At 44.4% G+C, this 21603-nt stretch overlaps 2 protein-coding genes across 9 annotated transcripts in view; both read right to left on the reverse strand.

Moving 5' to 3' along the window:
• The window catches only part of FAH (fumarylacetoacetate hydrolase), a 34401-nt gene extending 19621 nt beyond the window's left edge, over nucleotides 1-14780 (reverse strand). Inside the window, exons 1-8 of the mRNA XM_084817265.1 lie at nucleotides 14663-14780; nucleotides 10042-10152; nucleotides 7433-7554; nucleotides 5894-5943; nucleotides 4117-4207; nucleotides 3201-3298; nucleotides 2386-2438; nucleotides 1447-1546 (exon numbers count right to left, since the gene is read on the reverse strand). Coding sequence (XP_084673391.1) covers nucleotides 1447-1546; nucleotides 2386-2438; nucleotides 3201-3298; nucleotides 4117-4207; nucleotides 5894-5943; nucleotides 7433-7554; nucleotides 10042-10152; nucleotides 14663-14743 — 706 coding nt within the window. The 5' untranslated portion in view covers nucleotides 14744-14780. The remainder of the gene's footprint in view (nucleotides 1-1446; nucleotides 1547-2385; nucleotides 2439-3200; nucleotides 3299-4116; nucleotides 4208-5893; nucleotides 5944-7432; nucleotides 7555-10041; nucleotides 10153-14662) is intronic.
• Nucleotides 14781-15098: 318 nt separating this feature from the next.
• The window catches only part of ZFAND6 (zinc finger AN1-type containing 6), an 81001-nt gene continuing 74496 nt past the window's right edge, over nucleotides 15099-21603 (reverse strand). For all 8 annotated transcript variants that reach the window (XR_014785378.1, XR_014785377.1, XM_084817272.1 and 5 more), the window contains one exon: nucleotides 15099-19732. Coding sequence is in view for 6 of the 8 variants with exons in the window: in XM_084817272.1 (XP_084673398.1) it covers nucleotides 19584-19732 (149 nt within the window). In the remaining 2 variants the exon portion in view is untranslated. The remainder of the gene's footprint in view (nucleotides 19733-21603) is intronic.

Consider the following 21603-nt stretch of genomic DNA (forward strand, 5'->3'; position numbering starts at 1 on the left):
TGGCTCCAATGTCAGTGGGCTGGTGAATCTGCTCCGAGTTTCAGCCAGACCTCTAGAGCAGCTATCCAAGGTGCAGGGCAATTAGTGCAAAGCACCTTGGAGAGCTCCTTTACAGTTCTGACTGGTTCTGACTGAAACCTGGAGCGGAGTCAGCGCCCTACTGACATCAGAGCTACCAGCCTCCGCTGCCTCTGCTTGAAGGATTGGCCAGTTCAAGTAGAGTTTAAAGATAAAGAACCACCAGAAGGGAGAGCTGGAGCCCTGAAGTCACCTAGCAGCAGTTATTTGTTTTTATTTTTTTATTAGATTTATATCCCGCCTTTTTTCCTCCGAGGAACTCAAGGCGGTGTACATAATCCTTGTCCTCCTCCATTTTATCCTCACAACAACCCTGTGAGGTGGGTTGGGCTGAGAGTCTGTGACGTGCCCAAAGTCACCCAGTGAGCTTCCATGGCCAAATGGGGACTAGAACCCAGATCTCCCAGCTCCCAGCCCAGCACTTGAACCACTACACCACGCCAGCTCTCAGCACTTGGAGAGCAGACTAAGCAGGCACATGGGCCATCTGGTCACCGTCTTCCCCAACAGGGCGAGATGGATTGCATTTCTCTTAAAATTATAGTCCTTATTTCCAAATGTGCATCGATACAGATAAATTAGCGGTGGCACATTTGACGCAAAGCTGTGTCCTCTTTTTTTGGTGAAGAATAAGTGGCCACCCTACTTAACCATGGTTTAGCGTGACATGCGAACAGGGCTGCAGAGGGACAAGGCGTTAGGTTCTGCTTCTTGTCTTTGTCCTCCTGAACACATCTTCCAAATACTGTCTTATTTCACCATATTGTCAGTCACAAAATGCAGCAAGAGGATTTTTCCCACAGAGAACCACGCCAGAGAAGGGAATGTCTGTGGCTCAGTCCACAGACGAAAGCTTGGTATGATGACAATCGCCAGCCACCCTTAAAATGGTCTGCCGCAGAGGTCTTTAGGGAGATCTCTCTCTTTCTGGAGAGAGCAAATATTGCTTTCTCGTGGGGAGATCTCAGCTGTTGCTCACCATTTGCAAATACATTAAAAAAAAACGCACTTCTGCTGGGTTTGATGAAAAACCAAATTGTGGAGGGATGGGGTGGGAAGGAAGAAACAGACATTTAGATTTTGCCTCCTGGCACTGAAATAGGTAGAAAAGAATGTTCTTTATTGTGCATACCACATAGATAATCTTTGAGTTCATATGGACTTATTTGGCCACCCAGAACTGCAGAGAGCGTTTCTGGGAATTTGAAATGTGTGGGAGATCTTGTCTCCATTATGACTGATGCTTGAGAGATAACTAACAAAATCATGACTGAACTATGCTTGTAAGCTTCCCTGAGTGCCATTTTCTTGGTAGAAAGGTGGGATAGAAATCAGTAAATCATCATCATAATAAAAAGGGAACATTACCACTCCAGTCATTCATGAGCACCATCCCAAAGATGTGTTTGTGTGCTTCGCTGATGGGGATGGGTTCTCCAGCTTTGTTTCCAGGTCCTACAAAGAATGCCTGAAAAATGCAGAAGATCTTGTCAGGTAGGAATTGCCCAACAGTACCAACCCCTGCTGATCTTTTCCACACCTCTCTAGGTGCCCTCACTTTCTGAAGTGAGGTGGCTGATGACTGGTGACAGGGCCTTTTTGGCTATGGCCCCCAAACTTTGGAATACTCTCATAGGACATTGTCTTATACCAAACCAGAGCATCGATTCACCTAGCTCAGTATTATGTACACTGACAGGCAATGGCTCTCCACTGACAGGTTCAGACAGGACTATTTTTCAGCTCTACCTGGAGATGCGGGGAATTGAACCAGGAATCTTTGGCATGCAAAGCAAATGCTCTACCACTGAGCCACACCTTGCCTGGTACTCACTTTAATGCCTTTCAACACCAGGTGAAGACCTTTTTAATTTTCCTAGGCCTTTTAAAACATCATCTGACTCTGATTTTCTCTTGCTCCTTCATGCATGTTTTATTTTTCTGTTTTATTTTTTAAATTGTGGTTTTATAAAGTGGTTTTATTGCTTTAATTGTCTTTATTTGATTGTAAGCTGCCCTCAGAGATAGTTGTTCTTGTTTTTCTGGAGGGCAGGGTAGAAATTCATCAAATAAAAACAAACAAACGCATACTTGAGTTACAAAAATTTGGGGATTATATTCAATCCAAATGAATTTCATCTTTCTCCTTTACCTCCTGGCCAAGCGTATGTGAAGTGTAGTTTGCACGATTAAAATAGCATTGGCTTCTAATAAATAAAAGGTTATTTGTCAATAACATTAACTATTTTTGCTCAGGGGTGTTAAAATGGGGAGTGAAGGAGAGAAAATAAGAAAATAAAATCCTACCATTTCTAATTCAAGATCCAAAAGTTTGCAAGTACCAAACACTGGAGGTTTAGCTGTGATTTAAACAAAATGAACACATAAAATAAGCACATCATTTTTTAAAAAAATATTAAGAATATAAGAAGAGTTCTGCTGGATCAGACCAAGGGTCCATCTAATCCAGCATTCTGTTCACACAGTGGCCAGCCAGCTCCCCGTGGAAAACCCACAAGCAGGACATGAGTGCAACAGCACCCTCCCACCTGTGTTCGCATATAGCCATCCTGACTAGTAGCCACTGATAGGCTTTTCCTCCAGGAATTTGTCTAACCCCCTTTTAAAGCCACCCAAATTGGTGGCCATCACTACGTCTGGTGGTAGCGAACTCCATAGTTTAACTATGTGCTGTGTGAAGAAGCCCTTCCTTTTATCTGTCCTGAATCTCCCACCAATCAGCTTCATGGGATGACCCCATTGGGTTCTAGTATTAGGAGAGAGGGAGAAAAATATCTCCCTATCCATTTTTTCCACACCATGCATAATTTTGCACTCCCCTATCATGTCTCCCCTCACTCGCCTTTTTTCTAAGCTAAACAGTCCCAGGTGTTGCAACCTTCCATCAAAGGGGAGTTGCTCCAGCCTCTTGATCATTTTGGTTGCTCTTTTCTGCACCTCCCCCCGCCGATAATATTTTAACAATATTTTTTTAAAAGCAAAGCAAAGAAATGAAGCTTGCATGCTCAACAGTGTGCCTTGCCATACATATGTTGATTAACTGCTGTCTGTAAAAGCGAAATGACATTCAAACTAAGGGCAGGGGGGAGGAAGAGACTCACTGTCATCAGGTCGCATTTGCCCTGCTGGCCTTCGGATCGGTGTCCCAGATACAACGACAGAAGAGGCACGTCCGTGGTACCCAACTGGCAAGTGCAACCTTGGAAAACAGAAATAGGGTGGCATTGATAGGTAGGGTGGCCATGTGTCCTCTGTTTGAAGGGCTGTCAGAGGACAGTCCTCTATTTGAATGTGCACTCTATTTAAAGGGCTGTCCAGTCTAAGTCTGGTATAAAGATAAAGAACTATAGGAAGCTAGGACAGCAAAGGCTCCTTGAAGTTCTCCACCATCAGTGAACACCTGGACAGGAGTCTGAGAAGCAGACACACAGGTCACTTGGTTACAGTCTTTCCCCCTATGGTGAGATGTATTGTATTTCCATTTCAATTATAGTCATCAATTGCATCTATCCATATAAATTAGCATGTGCAAACGTAACACAAATCAGCGTCCCTTTTTGTGTGGGTTTTCTTTGTTTTTTGTTTGGTGATGCAAAAGAGGCCACCTGATTAATGGGGATGGACAAATCTGTTTCAGCGTTAAAGAAATGTCTGCACAAAAATTAATGTGTGTTTTTTGCAAGCAACTTTCCTTAATGTATGCATTTTTATATGTATTTTTTTTATTGCAGACCTGCATCGCAAAATTCAGAGACATGCGAATACTGAAGGTTAATTGTGTTCTGGTTCGTGTATTAGTTCAGGAAGGGCAAATTTGGTTGGGTCATATTAAAGTGCAAACCAAACAAATTTCTCCACCATCCTTAGGCACTGGCACAGAGCATTTCCGGGGTCAAAGCACTTCACAAATATTATCTCACTAATTGCACACAAATAATAAATACCCCCAATTTGCACCCCAGAGAGCCCAAGACATGCGGCACCAAACACTGCATTGTGGGGAAAACAGCCACTGACCAATTGGGTGTCAAAGCATTCTCCTTTCCTCGGAACATCACCCCAACATTTGTAGCGTGCTGCCGGGAGGAATAGAAATCCGTGTAATCTCCTGGAAGGATGAGAATGGGCAAAATATTTGATTGTCACAGCATGGGGCAGCTTGCAGGAAATTTGAAACTTTGAGGCAGTCCTGGGAAGCGGTGGAAAGGAATTCTGTACAGATCCCAAATAGCACATGAAGAAGAAGGTTGTTTTCTGTACCCGTGATCATTTTTGTGTGCCAAGCTCTGAACCTATTCCAGTTTGTTGACATCCTTCTTAAAGGGCGGCATCTGAACTGGACACAGTACTCCAGATAAGATCTGACTAGTGCAGAGTGAAGTAGACTGATTGCTTCCTAGGGCTTGAAAACTACAGGTCCAGAGTTAGTCATACATAAGAGTAGGCCAGGGGTATGCAACCTGGTGCCTTTGAGATATTTTGGACTACAATTCCCATAATCCCTGACCACTGGTCATGCTGACTGGGGCCTATGGGCATTGTAGTCCAAGACATCTCAAAAGCACCAGGTTGCCTACTCTGGGAGCCAGTCCCGACTAACCTAAGTCCAATTGATTTCAATGGGTCTACTCTAAGTATGACTAAGTCTGGATCCAACCCTATGGTTTGATTTCCATCTATTTGCCCCCAAAACAAAAGAAGCAAAAAGCTGGCTTCCTATAAGTCTAGTCCATTTCTGTTATTAGCATGTAAAATATTTAAAATCAAAAGTATCACTGATTCCTTATACAGTTCACCTACTGCCCTCTGGTGGCCTCCATGGGAAGTGGTTTAACTAAACTTTCTGTTAACTTGACATGGTTTCTCCAAATGTTTACTCTGACATTCCACACTATTTATTTATTTATTTATTTATTTAATTAATTACATTTATATCCCACCTTTTTTCCTCCTTGAGGAACCCAAGGCAGCGCACATAATCCTCCTCCTCTCCATTTTAGCCAGACAACAACAACCCTGTGAGGTAGGTTTAGCTTAGAGTCTGTGACTGTTCCAAAGTTACCCAGTGAGCTTCCATGGCTGAGTGGGGACTAGAACCCAGATCTCCCGACGCCTAGTCCAACACTCTTGCCACTATTGTGTGGGGGGGGGTGGGGTGGGGGGGAGGCAAGCAGTGTGTGTATGTGTGTGTTTAAATGTGCACCAAAACATTTTTCATTAAAATTGGGGTTGGCCTCCAGATGATTTGGCCTACAACTCCCATAATCCCTCCCCACTGGCTATGTTGGCTAAGGCTGATGGGAGTTGTAGGCCAACAAACATCTGAAGAGTCACAAGCTGCCCATCCCGGGTTGAAATGCTATTTCACAAATACTTTAATCATTTTCTTTCTAAAAATTGGCTTTAAAACATTAATTACAATGCTGCTAAAATGGAACAAACAGGAAAAGTAATAGTGAAGCGGTGTGGCAATATAGCTCATTTGCCCAAAATGTCACCTCATGTGTCAAAACCACATGGGAAAGTAGCACTGATGAGTTCTATGGCTGTAGAGTTTGCATTGCTATTCTGTGCCTTCCAAAGAAGTCATATTCTGTAAGCTCTCAAAGATATGGAAGAAGTGTGAGGAAAACATAGGAGAACAAAGATTTGAAGACACCGTCATACAGATGGCATAGAAAGTGAGTGAACGAAGTGTGGCAATTGACTGCGTGATCAAAGTGGGTGGGAGTTAAAGGGTGTTTAAAGGAGTCATCTTAGGAAGCTGCCTTATAGCAAGACTATAGAGACTTACCAATTTCAGCTGGAAGGTGCATTATAGCAGAAGCCCGAGGTACAAATGCTCTGGGGGAAGAAGAAGAAGTAGAAGAAAGGAAAGGAAAGGAACAAAAGAAAGAAACGAGAAAGAATGTTAAGTTCTCAAGAACCTAGGGAAGTCAGTCCTATTCGATCTATCTCCTAGCCAGAGACTGATGACACTCAAGCTGAATTTTCTGACATTTCCCCCTGGGCTTCTTAAGATAGTAAGAATTAGTATTTTCCAAATGTGTGACATTTACTGTAACATGTACACACACTACAAGATTAGGGTATATTTCCAAACTCTTGTTGGGGAGGGGAACACCTTCTCTGACTGGTCTTGCCCAGGGCACAGAGACATGGAGCCGTGTTTGGGCCATCTTAAGGCTTTCCTTTCAATTATTATTTAATTCATTTATATCCTGCTTATTTATAACACAAGAGAGGCGGGGGAGGTGGCTTTTTCAGCTTGAGTTATATGGTCCATTCGCCAGACTCTAGTACATGAGGTGGACTCAGGTTTAGATTAGACAGGGGCTCATCAGTTCCCAATGCATGTCAGTTTTGCATGCATCCAATCATAAACCCGTTCCATCCAATTTCTACAACACCCGCAAGTTTTTGGTTTTTTAAAAATCATATGAAAATCCACCTTAATTTTCATATCCAGTTTCCCCAAACATATGCATTTTGTATGCAGCTTTCCCCAACAGACACTTTTTTTGGACATATGTTTTGAGCCGAGAACAGCATTGCAAAATTCAATGCACAATCCAAAGGAAAACGGTGTTCTGATCCACATATTAGCCCAGAAAGTGCAAATTAGATTGGTTCACTTAAAAATGCAGGTCAAACACAATTCTCCCCCATCCATAGTTTAAAAAAACAGCTCTTCCGCCATCATGCTCAATTTGAACCCATCTCCACTCACAAAGCTTCCTGAAGCCTGTTGTGTTCCAACGACACATTCCAGGGGAAACATTATACGAAAAGAAAAGCGATATTCTGCTGTGTGCATAAATCTTGCAAATTAAGACAATTTGCATGATCTCTCTTATTTTCTATGACTTACTCTGCTGTTGCTGATCATACAGGGGAGTGGGGTAGCAACGAGCTATACAGGGCACTGAAGTACCATCCTCTGACTGCCGGGAACCTTATTTACCCCCCTCTCTGGCTTCTGACATCTCCAACAAGCATTTGTCCACACCTTTTCAAGCTTAGCTTTATATGTAGCCACCTTGAAATGCCATCAAGTGACAAAAAGACAGCATATATACACACAAACCATGAGGGCTAGAAACTTGCATTAAAAAAATAAAACTGGGAAGAAACTGTCAGAGCAATCCTATGCATGTTTTCTCAGAAGTAAGTCCCATTGAGTATTGTGGGGCCTACTCCCGGGTAATTGCATGTAGGATCGTCTCCCGAATCTTGGGGTCACTGTTGTATCCTGCAGCTTTCCTGCACTTCTGCAGCATCGTGGCAGCTAAACACATAGCCCTGCCTATTTAGTCTCTCCCCAGTTTTTTACCTTTTGCGTAACTCTGTGTTATCTCTCAGCGTCGGCTCTTTGGCAGAGAGCAGCCTTTGGAGAACAGCTCTGGCTTCCATCCACGCTTCCCAGCCCAGTGCCATGAAATGGTTGAGGGTTGGCTGCAAAGGAGCAAAATGAGAGCAAACATGTTCTCCCAGGGATACACTCACACGCAGTGCCTTCAGTCAGGGGTAGGGATGCTGGAGAAATTCGAGATGGACTAAAATGAGCTCGGATTTCTAAGCATCTGACCTGTGGAATCCGCCGTGGGGTGACCCCCTCAGGCCGCGTGGAGTCCGTGGACTTTCGGATCTTTCTTTTTTACTTTCCCAAACGTATGCATGTTTATTGTTAGGAAAATACACAAGTTTCTGCTGAGGAAAAGTTGCATGGAATGGGGGACGATACGCTCAATGTTATATATTAAGGTAAATTATGTAAATTCTTATGAAACCTCTTACGGAATTATTTGTGTATTTTTCCGCATGACGAGGAAAAATATTCGCATCCGCCTGTGAGCGGAATAAAAGGTGCCTGACAACCTGCGAAACACAAGACAGAGCGGATTTTACACAGTCTGTACATCCCTAGTCTGGGTAGTGAACCACTTTCAGCCTGAGAGCCAAATTCCACTGTGGAGAAGCTCTCGGGGGCCACATTCCAGTTGTGGGCAGGGCAAATGGGGTGGTGGCAGAAGGGGCGGGGCCAAAATCCCTGCATATTGTAGCTTAAACCTCTTGCTGCTGGTCTCTAAGCCTTGCGGGGGCATTTCAACTTTTTAGATTGGGGCAGGGGGAGAGACTGCACAAAAGCTGGAAAACCACAAAGTAGTCAGGGGAAATGGAGTGGGCCTATTTGGGGCACGCCTGAGCACCAGACTGGGCTGGATCCGGCCCCCGGGCCTTCTGCACCCCTGCCCTATGCCATCCTTCCTTCCTCATCCAGATGGAGTATTGCAGTGCCATAGCGTTCAGTTACACATCACACAGACTCCTGGTTTTGGGGGTCCCTTGACCAGCCTGCCCCCAGGGGTCCCTGAATGGCTCCCCTCCTCCACACCACTGCTGCTGCTTCCCCTTGCCTTCTCATCCTGGGCCAAATCCACAGCCAGGCAAGTGAAGGCTGCCATTCCTGCTTCTCCTTCCTCTTTTCACTGCTCGCATGCAGGGAGAGAGAAGGCAAGCAGGCAGAGGCGACAAAGAGGTGCAGCACCAAGGTTGTGCGTCTCTGGAGGTCAACAGAGGGCCCCCTGGAGACAGCGGTACTATCAGGGTAGGACTTGGGGGCAGACATCTGGGGCCCCAGCCAGCAGAGTGAGCAGGAGGGTCCCAGACACAGCAGGTTTGGCAAAACACATCTTGATATAAGTGAAGTTAACAGACACTCAGTGGAGGCTGGTGGTTCCAATGTTGGTGGGGCAGTGAGTCTGCTCTAGGTTTCAGTCAGAACTGCAAAGCACCTTGGAGAGCTCCTTTAGAGTTCTGATTGGTGAGCGAACAGGGAGAGCAAACAGGAGTTTGCCAGGGAGTTCAGCAGGGGAGGTCAAGGGGGAGGCCCCTAATTTTTTTTTTTAAATAAACATTGTTTTTTTAAATTTATTTTTTTGGTAACACACACTCCCATACCAGTGGGACTCTGCTGTTAACCTCCAGTGAACAGAGGGCAAAGCACAGGCTATGCCAGTACAATCAGAAAGCTAGAAGCATAAAGGGAATAGAGACTATGGAAGGAAAAGACTCTCCAGTGGTGGTGACCTGCAAGATCTGTGCCATGTTTCTTTTCTTGCCTGAGATCAACATGGCCTACATGTGCAACAAGTGCAAGTCGATCACGCTGTTGGAAGAAAAAGTAAGAGGACTGGAGCGGCGAATGTTGACCCTCCAGGGAATAAGAGAAGACGAAGAGTTCTTGGACAGAATGGTGGAAATGCAGCAGCAAAGCAAAGAACAGAAGCTAGAAGAGCAACAGCAAGCTGAGGCAGAAGAGGAAAATGCTGAGGTAAGGAAAAACGAAGTAGAGGATACTCCTTGGAAAAGGGTGACAGTTAGGAGCAGAAGAATTAGAAGCCACTCTGCGCCAGTGGAAGCAGTGGAACTATGGAACCATTTCCAGGTACTTGAGGATGAGACAGGAGGACAGCCTGCAGATGAAGAATTACAGGGGAACCTGCATGAGAGCGAGCAAGAGGCTGAAGGTCAGTCAAGCAGAGGCAACGAAAGCGAGGCCAGAACCCAGAACCAATGATTCTATGGTTCTGACTGAAACGCGGAGCAGTTTCACTGCCCCACTGACATCGAGTCACCAGCCTCCACTGGGGAGGCACTGCCATCTCAACCGCCCTCCCTGCCCTCCGTAAGACTATGAAGTCAAGAGTCTAAAATGGCTTAACTGCACATGTCTGGGCCTTGGCAGGTCCTCCGCAATGCTGACTCAGGTTCCACATCCAACTGCAAAATGACCGTAATTCAGTAACCCGTCCTGGCTCTTAAACTTCATAGCATGGAGACAAACCGCTACTCTTGTTGGGCTTCTCTTCACATCCCAGGGCATTTTCGACTGAAAAAATGTTCCAGTGATGGACCAAGCCAACCTTCTCAATACAATACCTGTTCAAAGACATGGTGGTGCTTAGCAAGGATCGGTCCCTCAAACAGATGCTTAATCGCACTGAGATCCAGCACTTGGTCGCCAATGGCTACTCCAACCCTGTGTCTGGGCTACAAAAAGGGAAGAAGAGGGAAGCATTTATATCCGTGGCCTGTGACATTCATTAGTTGTAAACACACAGGAAGAACAAAACAGCAACAAAAAAGTAGGGTTACAACATTTAGTCAATTCACCAGTTAGATGTACTGAAATGCTCTAGTGCAAGGGTGTTGAACCTCAGGCCCAGGGGAAAATCTAGCACTCTGGGCTTCCCAGAAGACTACGCCCCCTTCCCTTGGCCCGCCACCTTTCTCCCGACCACTGATTTTTTGGTGGTTTCCTCCCCCTCCCATTGTAAAAGGTTGAAATGCCTCCCCTAAGCCTGGCAGTAAGAGTGTTAAGCTCTAATATGCTGGTATTCTTGGCATTTGGGTAGGTTTGGTCTTCATTTCGCCTTCAGCCTTGCTCACCACTGGAATGCAGCCCCAAATATTGAATTCAACCCTTTAGCTGAAAGAGGTTCAACCCCCTGTCCTAACTAATCAGGCAAGAGGTTTAATTTTTTGATGGGTTTTTTTCATAGGTGTACTGCAGGTGGCAAATGCCATCTTTAACTCCAAGGCAGAGCATTTGTTTGGCATGCAGAAGGTCCAGATTTAATCCCTAGCATCCTGAGGTAGGTCTGGGAAAGATCTGTCTGAGGGCCAAAGCAGACGTAATTTTAAAAACGTAACAAGGGGCCATCTGTTATTTGTTTTTCTTATCTCTTTTTACTCTAGAGTAAGTGCAAGGCCACCCAATCTGGACTGGTACCCTAGCATGAAGGAGGAAGGGGGGTTAACCCTTTCACACACACACCCCGTGCAGTCTGGATCAGGACCCCCGGGGTGGCAATTTATGTTCAAAAAAATGGATCACTTTTTTGCAATATAAATTGTGTGTGTGGGGGAGTTAAAGCCTCACTACCCCACCCCCGAGATCAAGGCCAGGCCTCCTGCATTTACTCTAGAGTAAAAAGAGGGAAAATGTACAGCTGCTCGCTACATCTTTAAAGTAAAGTGTGCTTTGGGTGAGAAACCCTGGAGACCTGTTGCCAATCCTGCGTTTCCCAACTTGGGTCCCCGGATATTGTTGTTGCTCAGTCGTTAAGTCGTGTCTGACTCTTCGTGACCCCATGGACCATAGCACGCCAGGCCTTCCTGTCCTCCGCTCTCTCCCAGAGTGTTGGACTACAGCTCCTATCAGAGAATCGTAGAATAGTAGGGTTGGAAGGGGCCTATAAGACCATTGAGTCCAACCCCCTGCTCAATGCAGGAATCTAAGTAAGAGCTATCATTCCCAGCCAGCATGGCCAATGGTCCCATCCCATGAAATCAAAAAGGTATTTGGTCTTTTGGTTTCAGAAGAATAGAGTTGTCTTATATAATATGGATGTCATACTTCATGGTTCAAAATGAACTTTGCTAAACAGCATGTGAAATGTCAGGCTGTGGACTCAATAGTACCTAATTCCACGTGTTTGGGACTTCCATCAGCCCCAGACTACATGGTCAAGAATGCAGGGAGTTATAGTCAGCACAGCCACTGGAAGGTGTAATCCAGCATACCAGGAGTGCAACAGGTTGGAGATGGCTCATCTAGTCTGTTCACAGTCTTCTGGAAGAGCACTCTTTATTTATTGCAACATATACTTTGGCTCCCTGAAAGTGTGCTATTTCATCAAAGAGGGTAGTGGGGAGGCAAGCTCAGATCTTTCTAAATCTCAAAAACTTGATCCCCAAAGTGTTTGCCCAGTAGGAGTTCCTGCAAACAGGCAAGTTAATATACAACCTGTAGTTAGAACGAAGTCATATGCTCCAACTGTCCTGCACTTTTTCTAGAAAATCATAGTCCCTGTGCTGTCCTTTGGGGAAACTTGAATTTGTTTCCTTAACGTGGATACAAGAGCACTAAAGTTGCCACTTTTCAGATTTCAGCCACCTCACCCGAGGTTGTAGAATATGTTAAATATTTCTGTGTGGGCACATGGGTGCAGCTGCCTATTTTGCCTTCTAACGCATATAAGTGCACAGACTGACATCACCAGTACAATCCTAGGCGTGTGCACTCAGAAGTTGGGCTGGGACCTGAGAGATCCGGGTTCTAGTCCCCACTCAGACATGAAGCTCACTGGGTGACTTGGGGTCAGTCACTGACTCTCAGCCTAACCTCCATCGCAGAGTGGGACTTACTCCCAGGTAACCATAGGGACCACTGTGTAAGAGAGGTTGAAATCTTCTCATTCAGCCACTCCCCCCCCCCCACTTGCAAGGGCTAATAGAAGAAGAAGAAGAAGAAGAAGAAGAAGAAGAAGAAGAAGAAGAAGAAGAAGAAGAAGGAAACTCAATTGGCACCACTGGAATTTTTCCTCTTGTTTTAGTCCCCATGATGGGAGAATTTGTGCAGGATGGAGGGGAAGGGGCTGGGTGGGAAGGTTTAAATGCCCCTACCCATGTGTGGAACTGTCCAGTAAGATCACCCCTGCTCCCCCCATGCTTACATGAAGGGAAACAAAACGGCGAGGATCAGCTACATGCTACGTATTTAATGGAGCATGTAGTTTAGCCCTTAGTGTCCAGGCAGGTTGATATGGGAAAAGAGTGGTGCTTGTTTCCAAAGTAGAATGGATACATTAAGAATCTGTTGCTCAGTGCAGCGCACATAGGAACCTAGGAAGCTGCCTTATACTGAGTCAGACCATAGTCCTTCTAGCCCAGTACTGTTGACACTGACTGGCAGTGGCTCTCCACAGGCAGGAGTTTTTCTGGCCCTGCCTAGAGATGCCAGGGATTGAACCCGGGATCTTTTGCATGCAAAGCAGGGGCTCTACCACAGAGCCATGACCCTTCCCATCACTGCCCATGTGCAGTTCGCTACAGCTTTCAGCTCCTCTTGTCTTTTCTTCAGTCAATATTACTGATGCAGGTGTGAGCACTAAGAAAACACTGAAAACACTTATATGGATATTTTGGTCTGCTTTTGTTGAAGTGTATACATAATTCTTAGAAAGCTGTATTTTCACACACCCACAGATTTCATATGCATGCATTGAAATTGCTATATTCAAATCTATGTAGCTACAATTACTCCCTTTTTTGTTTAAATTTTAGAATAAAATAATTATATAAAAAAGGAAACACTGAAAAAAGCAATCTTGATACAACTGTTCATATGGCTGCCTAAAGATTCTTTTTGTGTGGTGTTTCACCAATGCACAAGAGTGCGGACATCAGTCGAAAACTGCATGGAAAGAAGGTTGATGCAGTCATACACACAACATATACATCGAGATTGGTTTTCTGCAGTGTGTAATCAATGTGCACATGCACATCAGTACCAGGGGTGGGGGAAACATGCAAATGAACGGAAGGAATCAAAAGCTGAGACCACCTATGCATGCTTCAATTCTGGAATTAATTTTAAACCTTCTTTTAGGGTGCAATCCTACGCATGTTTAGACAGAAAAAATATCCTACAGTATGGCTGGCTGGGGAATGCTGGGAGTTGTAGGACTTTTTTCTGTCTAACCATGCATAGGATTTCACCCTTAGTTAAACCAGAATTAAAGAGGAGGGGAATGCAATACAGAGCCAACCCTCTGAACAATAAAAGGATGGTACTGGGGTAATGGTGGTGGTGAAATCTACCATTCCAGGGATCTCTGGAACACAGTTTGAATGCCACTACATTCTATTATTATGTGAAAACTTCACAAGAATTAGGAACCCTTTGAAAACAAAATTTATAATGAGATGTTAAACTGCAGAACAGTCAGGAAGGAAAGGCTAATTTCAGATAGATGTTTTCAGCGTACATGGAAAGCAGAGCAAACAAACTGCAGCCTATATTAGCACAGAATGAACACAGAACGTACAGAATGAGGCACAGAAAAGGCATAGTAGAAGGCACAGGATGTGTAAAAGGCAGAGTAAAAGAATGTACAGAATGAAGTACGGAACAAAAAAGTCACAGAATTAACAGAAAAGGCACAGAATGAACACAGGCACAGAATGAAAAGTCTCATAGCAGCTTTCCCAAACTTGGTATATATTTGACTGCAACTCCCATGATTCCCAGCAAGCATGTCCCTGCTGCAATCCAACACATCTGGAGGACACCAGGTTGGGGAAAACTGTCTTATATATAGCTTTATAAAAACCACATGTACTCATGGATCTGGTATCATTAACTACCATGTCGGTAGCTACTTTGCAGATAACTTCAGCTACCTCCAGACATCGAAAGATATTCGCCATTGGAAATTAATAGCTTTTTCCTGTCTTTTCATGAGCTTCCTTAAAAGTGGTGGCAAGGTGGGAGTGGGGTGTGTGTGTGTGTGTCTTTACTGACTATTACACAGTGGAAAAGTGTTGCAACTTTTCTAATGCAATCGAGCAAAGCCTCCAGCCTGGTTGATCATGCCTACATGCAACCCCCGTCCTCGTCCCCGCACATGGCCCCAGGATCAATCAGGGTCAAGGAGAATCCACAGGCAAGCGAGACAAGAGGCAAAAGTGGAAACAAAGCCAGTCACTCGCTTACCTTGCCCTTCGTGGAGAAGACCCCATAGGGCAGGTTCTGGAGGGGAAAGTCAGATGTCTCCTCTACAGGAATAAAAGACATGTTGCTTTCCTCTTGCAGGCAGAACCAAGAGAGAGACAAGCAGACAGAGAAAGGAGGGTTTCTAGCTGTTGCCACTGTACTTCTGGCAAGCCTCTCCCCTTTCCGTACGAAAACACCAATCACAGCTTCTTTTCTCTAGCCCATCCTTCCCTAGGTTGCCATTTGCAAATCAGGCAGTTAATTATTGCCAGTTTTCTGATTGACTCAGCAGCAGCCCTCCTCTCCCCAAAAGCACTTGTTAACCAGATTTGCTCTAGAGACAATGTAAACGTGGGGACTTTTTGCTTTTCTTTTTAAGACACTCCGACTTGCAAAGTTCTGCTCGTCAAGTATGCAAGAAAGGGCTTTTCTCCTGTGTAGCTCCCAACCTCTGGAACGAGCTCCCCTTGGGGCTGTGACCGTCTCCGAGTTCAGAAAGGGGGTCAAGGCGCATGTTTTGACCTTGGCTTTGTAAATTGTTGTTATGGCGTTTAAGGAGATGTTTAGTTTTGCTCGGTTTTTATTCCATTGTGGTTTTTCCTATTTTCTGAACCTTTTGTAAACCGCTTTGGTTGGCTTCAGAGATGTGGTATAGAAATACAGTCAGTCCATCCGTACATGCACACTTGTTACAGGGAAGATACGCATGTGCCTTCCACGCTTCATGCATTCAGGAAAGGGCCATAGCTCAGTGGCACAGCACCAGTTTTGCATGCAGAAAGTCCCAGGTTTGATCCCCCGCATCTCCAGGTAGGGCTGGAAAGCTCCTGTCTAAACCCCTGGAGAGCCGCTGCTAGTCAACGTGAACCCTATTGTGCTCCATGGTCTGAGTCGGTATAAGGCAGCTCCCTAGGTTCCTAACTTTGGACAAGGGCCGTCTTTCCGCTATTGATGAAAGCTGACATGGCATCGTAGCCCAGACATGCTGCTCAAGAGAGACCAGGGTTCCAGGCAGAGAAGTTCTACACTGGAGATGCCAGCGGTTGAACCTGGGACCTAGGGCATGCAAAGCATGTGCTCTACCACTGAGCTATGGTCCCACCTCTTGCCTGTGCCCTTTGAACTGTCTGTTACCACTAGTGCTGTGATGAAACCTGCCCTGCCCTTTTGCAATCTCTTCATTTCCCTGCAGTCATTTTTCTGCCTCTTCCGTTGGGATGTTGAGAATTTCGGAGAAATTCCTCTGAGTGGAGGGCTTTGGGGCATACCTTATTGTGAAGAGGTGGCCGAGGGGTGCGTGTGCTCTTTCTTTTTCCATCCCCCCCCCCCCGGTCTGTCCTTGCAGCCTCTCTGGCTGCTTGAGTTCCTCGGAAAGCTGCTGGAGGATTTAGCCAAGACTTCTTCCATTGGGGCTTCCCTGTGCTGCTATCTGCTGAGTGCCTGAAAGCTGAGCGAGGAGTTGTTATTCTTGTTGTTGTTCAAAGAACTTTTAATAACAAGCCAAAGCCAAAAATGCTTCTCTCCCAGCTTCCAGTCACTCTGCAGGCAGCAACACTGGGAAGCCAGTGGAAGTCCTGGCTAAGTCCTTTGGGGGCTTTTCAAGAAACTCGAGCAGCCGGAGAGACTGCAAGGACAGAACAGGGGGAAATAGTAAGGGAAGAGCACACCCACCCCTCAGCCACCTCCTGACAGTGAGGTAAGCACTGAAGCCCTGCTCCCAGGGAAATTTCTCTGAAATTCTCACCCCTTCCCACAATTTTTGGGTGCAATTTTTTTCACCCCTCCACCACAACAAATTGTCAAAAATAAATAGGTGGAAAAATTCAACTCAGTGCTGGTTACTACCAAGAAATATAGAATCGTAGAATAGTAGGGTTGGAAGGGGCCTACAAGGCCATCGAGTCCAACCCCCTGCTCAATGCAGGAATCCAAGTCAGAGCATCCCTGACAGATGGCTGTCCAGCCTCGTCTTGAATGCCTCCAGTGTGGGAGAGCCCACCACCTCCCTAGGGAATTGGTTCCATTGTCGTATTGCTCTAACAGTCAGAAAGTTTTTAATAACATGCTTATTACTTAATTAGTTCTAATAAAACGTTCTAATAAAATTCTAATAAATTGATTAGTTCTAATAAAAATCCTATTTTTGCTATTGGATTTCCCCCTCCCCGGTGGACCAACACTTTTTGTACTAGGTACCTGTAATTTGGGATGCTGGAGAAAGCCACAACGGATTCAAATAAGTTCAGTTTTCTATGTAGCTGACCTGTGAATGCTGCAGCGGACTGGCTTTTTCAGTCATGCAGGTTCTGTGGACTTGCGAGCCAGTTGTTCACTTTTGGACGGGCAGGGGGGATTTGCACTAGTGCACGTTAACACCAATTCACATTAATGAATGAGCCAATGTGCAAGCAGAACAAAAATTCTGGTAAAAAAATCCAATTCCATCAATGAGTGGACGACATAACAAAAGAAGTCTGACAATCCATGAAACACAGATGGAACGGATGAAACAAAATCCATAGATCCCTACTCATAATTCCCATGTCAAGAAAAGCTGATATTCCCTTTCTCTCCCCTCACCCAACATTGCTAATAGTTACCTTGCTGCGTACATTGTGTTTACATAGTCCGTGATAGCCTGTCCTGCAGCCTTCACCAGCCTACATCTCCCATCACCCCCAACCAGCACAGCACAGGGATGATGGGAGTTGTAGTCCAACACACCTGGAGGGCACCAGGTTGCGGAAGGCTCATGTCCTGCATTGGCTTCTGAAACAGAATGTGTTCGTAAACTTACCATAACAACTTACTTTAAACAAACACCATCCAACCCACCATCACAAAGCAAAACGCCTTGATATTTATCTGGATGTTTAATTTCACAATTGACTGGGTTTACTTACAGAATAGGTGCAAAGGCAAAAAGACATTTGTAGTCTGGATTGGTGATGATAGTACGTGTGACTGTATAAGGGAAGTGGTACACGCTGGCATTTTGCATCCACACACACCCTTCCTCAATTGCCACAAGGCACGGGGTTGCGCATGAACCCTCCTGTCTGCTGATATGCTTCCCTTCAGCAGCATGATGAGTTCGGAACCTATGGGAGTATGGGATGATGTCCTCCACCCACTGCAGCACCAGTCCCGAAGCTACTGGGGGAGCTAGAGCTCCTTGGACTTGCAGGACAAACATGATCCGGTATATTAGTTTTGACACGCATTTCCTTTCTTCCATCATGTATTTATTTACTGCATTTATCTCTCTCCCCACCCACATTTCCTCCAAGGGGCTCAAGGCAGCATACATGGTTCCTCCCCCTCCACTTTATCCTCAGAATAACTCTGTGAGGTAGGTTAGGCTGAGAGACTAGCTCAAGGTCACTCAGTGAGCTTCATTACTGTGTGGGGATTCAAACCCAGGTCTCCCCAGCTCTAGTCCAACCAGCTCTCTTAAACCCAGCCTTTGCTAAGCTGGTGCTGTCCAGATGTGTTGGACTGCAACTCCTATCACTTCCAAACAGCACGGCCATGTCGGCTGGGAATGATGGGGGTTGCAGCCCAAAACATCTGCAGGGCACCAGGTTGGTGAAGATTGCTCAAACCACTACCCCACACTGCCTCTCATCATAGCATTCAAGGCAGTGAACATCTGGTTCCCAAGTGGTCTCCCATCCAAGTTGACCAACGCCCAACCTGTTTAATTTCAGTGAGGTTGCTACATTATGTACCTTCCAATACTTTCGTCCAAGGATGGGGAACATGTGGGTGTTGGTCCAACAAGAACTGGAGGGTTACACATTCCTTAGAACTGCTTTCACTCATTTCTTTCTATTCTTCTTCTAGGGGTGTGTGTGTGTGTGTGTGTGTGCGCGTGCACACGTGTGCACACACACACACACACACACGAAAAAGACTTCTGTAAAGCAACATGCACAAAGCAAACCCCAATTTTTAAAAATTTTATTTTAATCAAAGTTAAAGATGTGAATGAACATAAATACAATACAGTTAAAACTTCATTATTCTTCATATTGGTGTACATAAAGGACCCAATAACATAAACCCCAAGGAAATCTGCAGTCAGCAATCAAGTGCAGACAGAAAATCCCTCAACACTCACACAAGGAAAAAGAAAATCCTAGAAGTTATCTTTGAAAAGAAAAGAAAAACCCCTCACGAACTTCAGAACCTCAGCTCTCACACATACACACACACACACACACGCACACTCTCTCATCACAAATGATTCATACATAAATAGGTAGTGGGTGCAAACAAGCTATTATGCTAACATATGCATAAACCTTTGTTAATGGGGGAAAAAAACAACCAAGCAGCCATAATGATTAAAATACATTCAGTTACTGATCGCTAGTTGTGCCATTATCAAAAAAAAAGGGGAAATCGTGCTGCAGAGAAAAGAGAGAGAAAAAAAGCTATATACAAAAAAGAAAAGGAAAATGGCCAGGTTAATGCATGCATGTTTAGTACTAGAGGGAAAAAAGCGCTGATGCTCTCCAATATATCTCTGTGTTGGTATTATAAAAAGCCCTCTGCACTCAACTAAAATTAAAAATTATTTTTAAAGTATAATACTTGTATAGCCATGGTATTCATTCAACGGGTCCCAAGGGCCTCATAGTGAATCTCACAAGTGTAAAAAGTTTATTTAACTCTTTAGCTGTAGGAAGCGGGGGGGGGGGACTGCAAAAAGTGTTTAGTCATGTTCTAAAAGGGGTGGTGGTGGAAATCTATGTTTTCTGATGACATGCATGATTCGGGATACACATCCCTATGTTCCTGATGACTGGGGGGGGGGGTAAAGAGTGGAGGGGGGGGAGGAAGGAGAGGGAAGAAGCTCAAGTCAATTTCATCTGCAGATGGTCAATTTTTTTAATATTCCAGCAAGAGTAGCAGTTCAAATCTTCTGGATCTTTTCCCCGACGACTACAGGATTCTCTTTTCTGATTTTCTCAGCGGCATCAGCTTTGTAATTGTAAGAACAACTGTGGACATCTGAGTAACGGTGTACGCCGCAGTAAACATTTCCACACCTGCACTCAAAACCTGCAAAGAGATGACAGACGCTAAGGTGCCTGGCATTAGGAAAGCACAGAGTTCGTTTTTGGTGGTGGTGGTGTTTAAAGGTCATGCATGTTTCCCTCGCCTATCCTCATAATAAAATAAAATAAAAACCACAGGGTCACTTGCTCCAATCCGTTACACAGCTTTCAGATCAGACCGCTTGAAAGATGGCTTGCCCAAGTTGAGAGGTAAAGCAAGTAAAATATTAATAGGAATAATAATGCTAATAATAGTAAGCCTGGAAGAGTTGCTGTTGCAGAAAAAAATTAAAAGCAGGAACACAACGCCAGCATAAATCTGTATTGCTGAGCACAGGAAAACTTCAAATATCCTGACAACCCTGGAGTAGTAAAAAAAACCCCTAACACCCTTGGGATATGGCTTTATTGACATTTCTCAAGAACTCACTTTAGAAACCAAGGTAATAGCTTCACTGAATGATAGTCTGTTTATAAATTATTGGTTTATTTTTTAGACAATACTACTGTTTGACTTTTCTTTATTGTAGATGTGTTGTTTTGTTTAAAAGAACTTATATTAGTTCTTTATTATATTTACCTTTATATCGTTTGTATTTGACAGTATGGATAATTTGGTTTGGTTCCCTTTGGATCTGAACTATGATTGCATGTGACTCGGTATTTGTTAATTAGTTTTTATATGAAAATAGATTTATAAATCAAATACATATTGATATTTTAAAAAGCCAAACACCACAAAACCATACAGTTTTGTACCAAACCCTTAGTGATCTTTTCTGCACCAAGTGGTGGGGAGGAAGAAGAGTGTCAGAAATGTTTCCCATATAAAAAAAAATGGGTTATACAGGGCTCCTTTGTTCCAGGACCTGCACGCTTACTAGGGATGTTGGAGGAATCTATCCAGGGGGTGACATTTGGTGACCTTTCAGCAGCTGGGCCCTCAGAATCCAGCTTGCTTACCCGCAAGGTGACTCAACTTGATCTGTATTGAGTCAGACCAGCACGCGGATATTCAGTCCCCGCCCCCCTTAAACTGCCATTGCAGCCATAATTTGCTTCATTTGCACAAACCGCAGCCATAATTTGCTTCATTTGTGCAAACTGCGGCTGTAATATGGTAAATTTGCACAAATTGCGCCTGCAATTTGTGCAAATTGTGGGTGCATTTTGCACAAAATTAACCATATTATGCAAATTGCACCGTCAATTTGTGTAAATGGCAATTAAAAAACCCAAGGAAGTCCCAGGATTTGGGGAAAAAGCCTGCCGTTTGGCTCACAAATCTGGCGAGCCTAAAAATGGCCAGATTTTCCCACGACGGCTATCCCTAAGGCTTCACAGTGGAGATCACCAAAACCTGTTGAAGGCTGGGTAAGAGCAGATCAGATTGAGTAATCTGTATCTAGTCATACCATCCCAAAGCAACAATTTAAGAAAGGAAACTACATATCTAGCCTTCTCCAGATTATGTTTTATGAGATGGAGTTATAACTGCGATTGTGCTGTAGGTTCTGTCTTATGCTGGTGTTTTGTTTTAACATTTGCAGTTTTTATTACTGTATCACTTTTTAAAAATTATACAAATTTTATTGTATGCATTATATTGTTGTATGCTGCCTTGGGAGGTCTCCTGCCCTGAAAGGCAGCCCAGCAATATTATAAATAAACAAATATAGATATAAAAGTAACATGTTAACATAACTAAAACTGACACAGACACAAATTATATAAAACAAACCTAAAATTCTGGGTCTCCATGGTATTCCCCTTTAAAAAAAATCTGTCCCCTACTTTAACACAAGTTAAGATAAATAAAATGTGCACAAACCTGGATGAATTATATAAATTCAATCAGGAACCTGTAATTCTCAA

The sequence above is a fragment of the Heloderma suspectum genome, chromosome 11, assembly GCF_057233095.1.
Source record: "Heloderma suspectum isolate Gila_16-S chromosome 11, 16-S_ref, whole genome shotgun sequence".
Taxonomy (NCBI): domain Eukaryota; kingdom Metazoa; phylum Chordata; class Lepidosauria; order Squamata; family Helodermatidae; genus Heloderma; species Heloderma suspectum.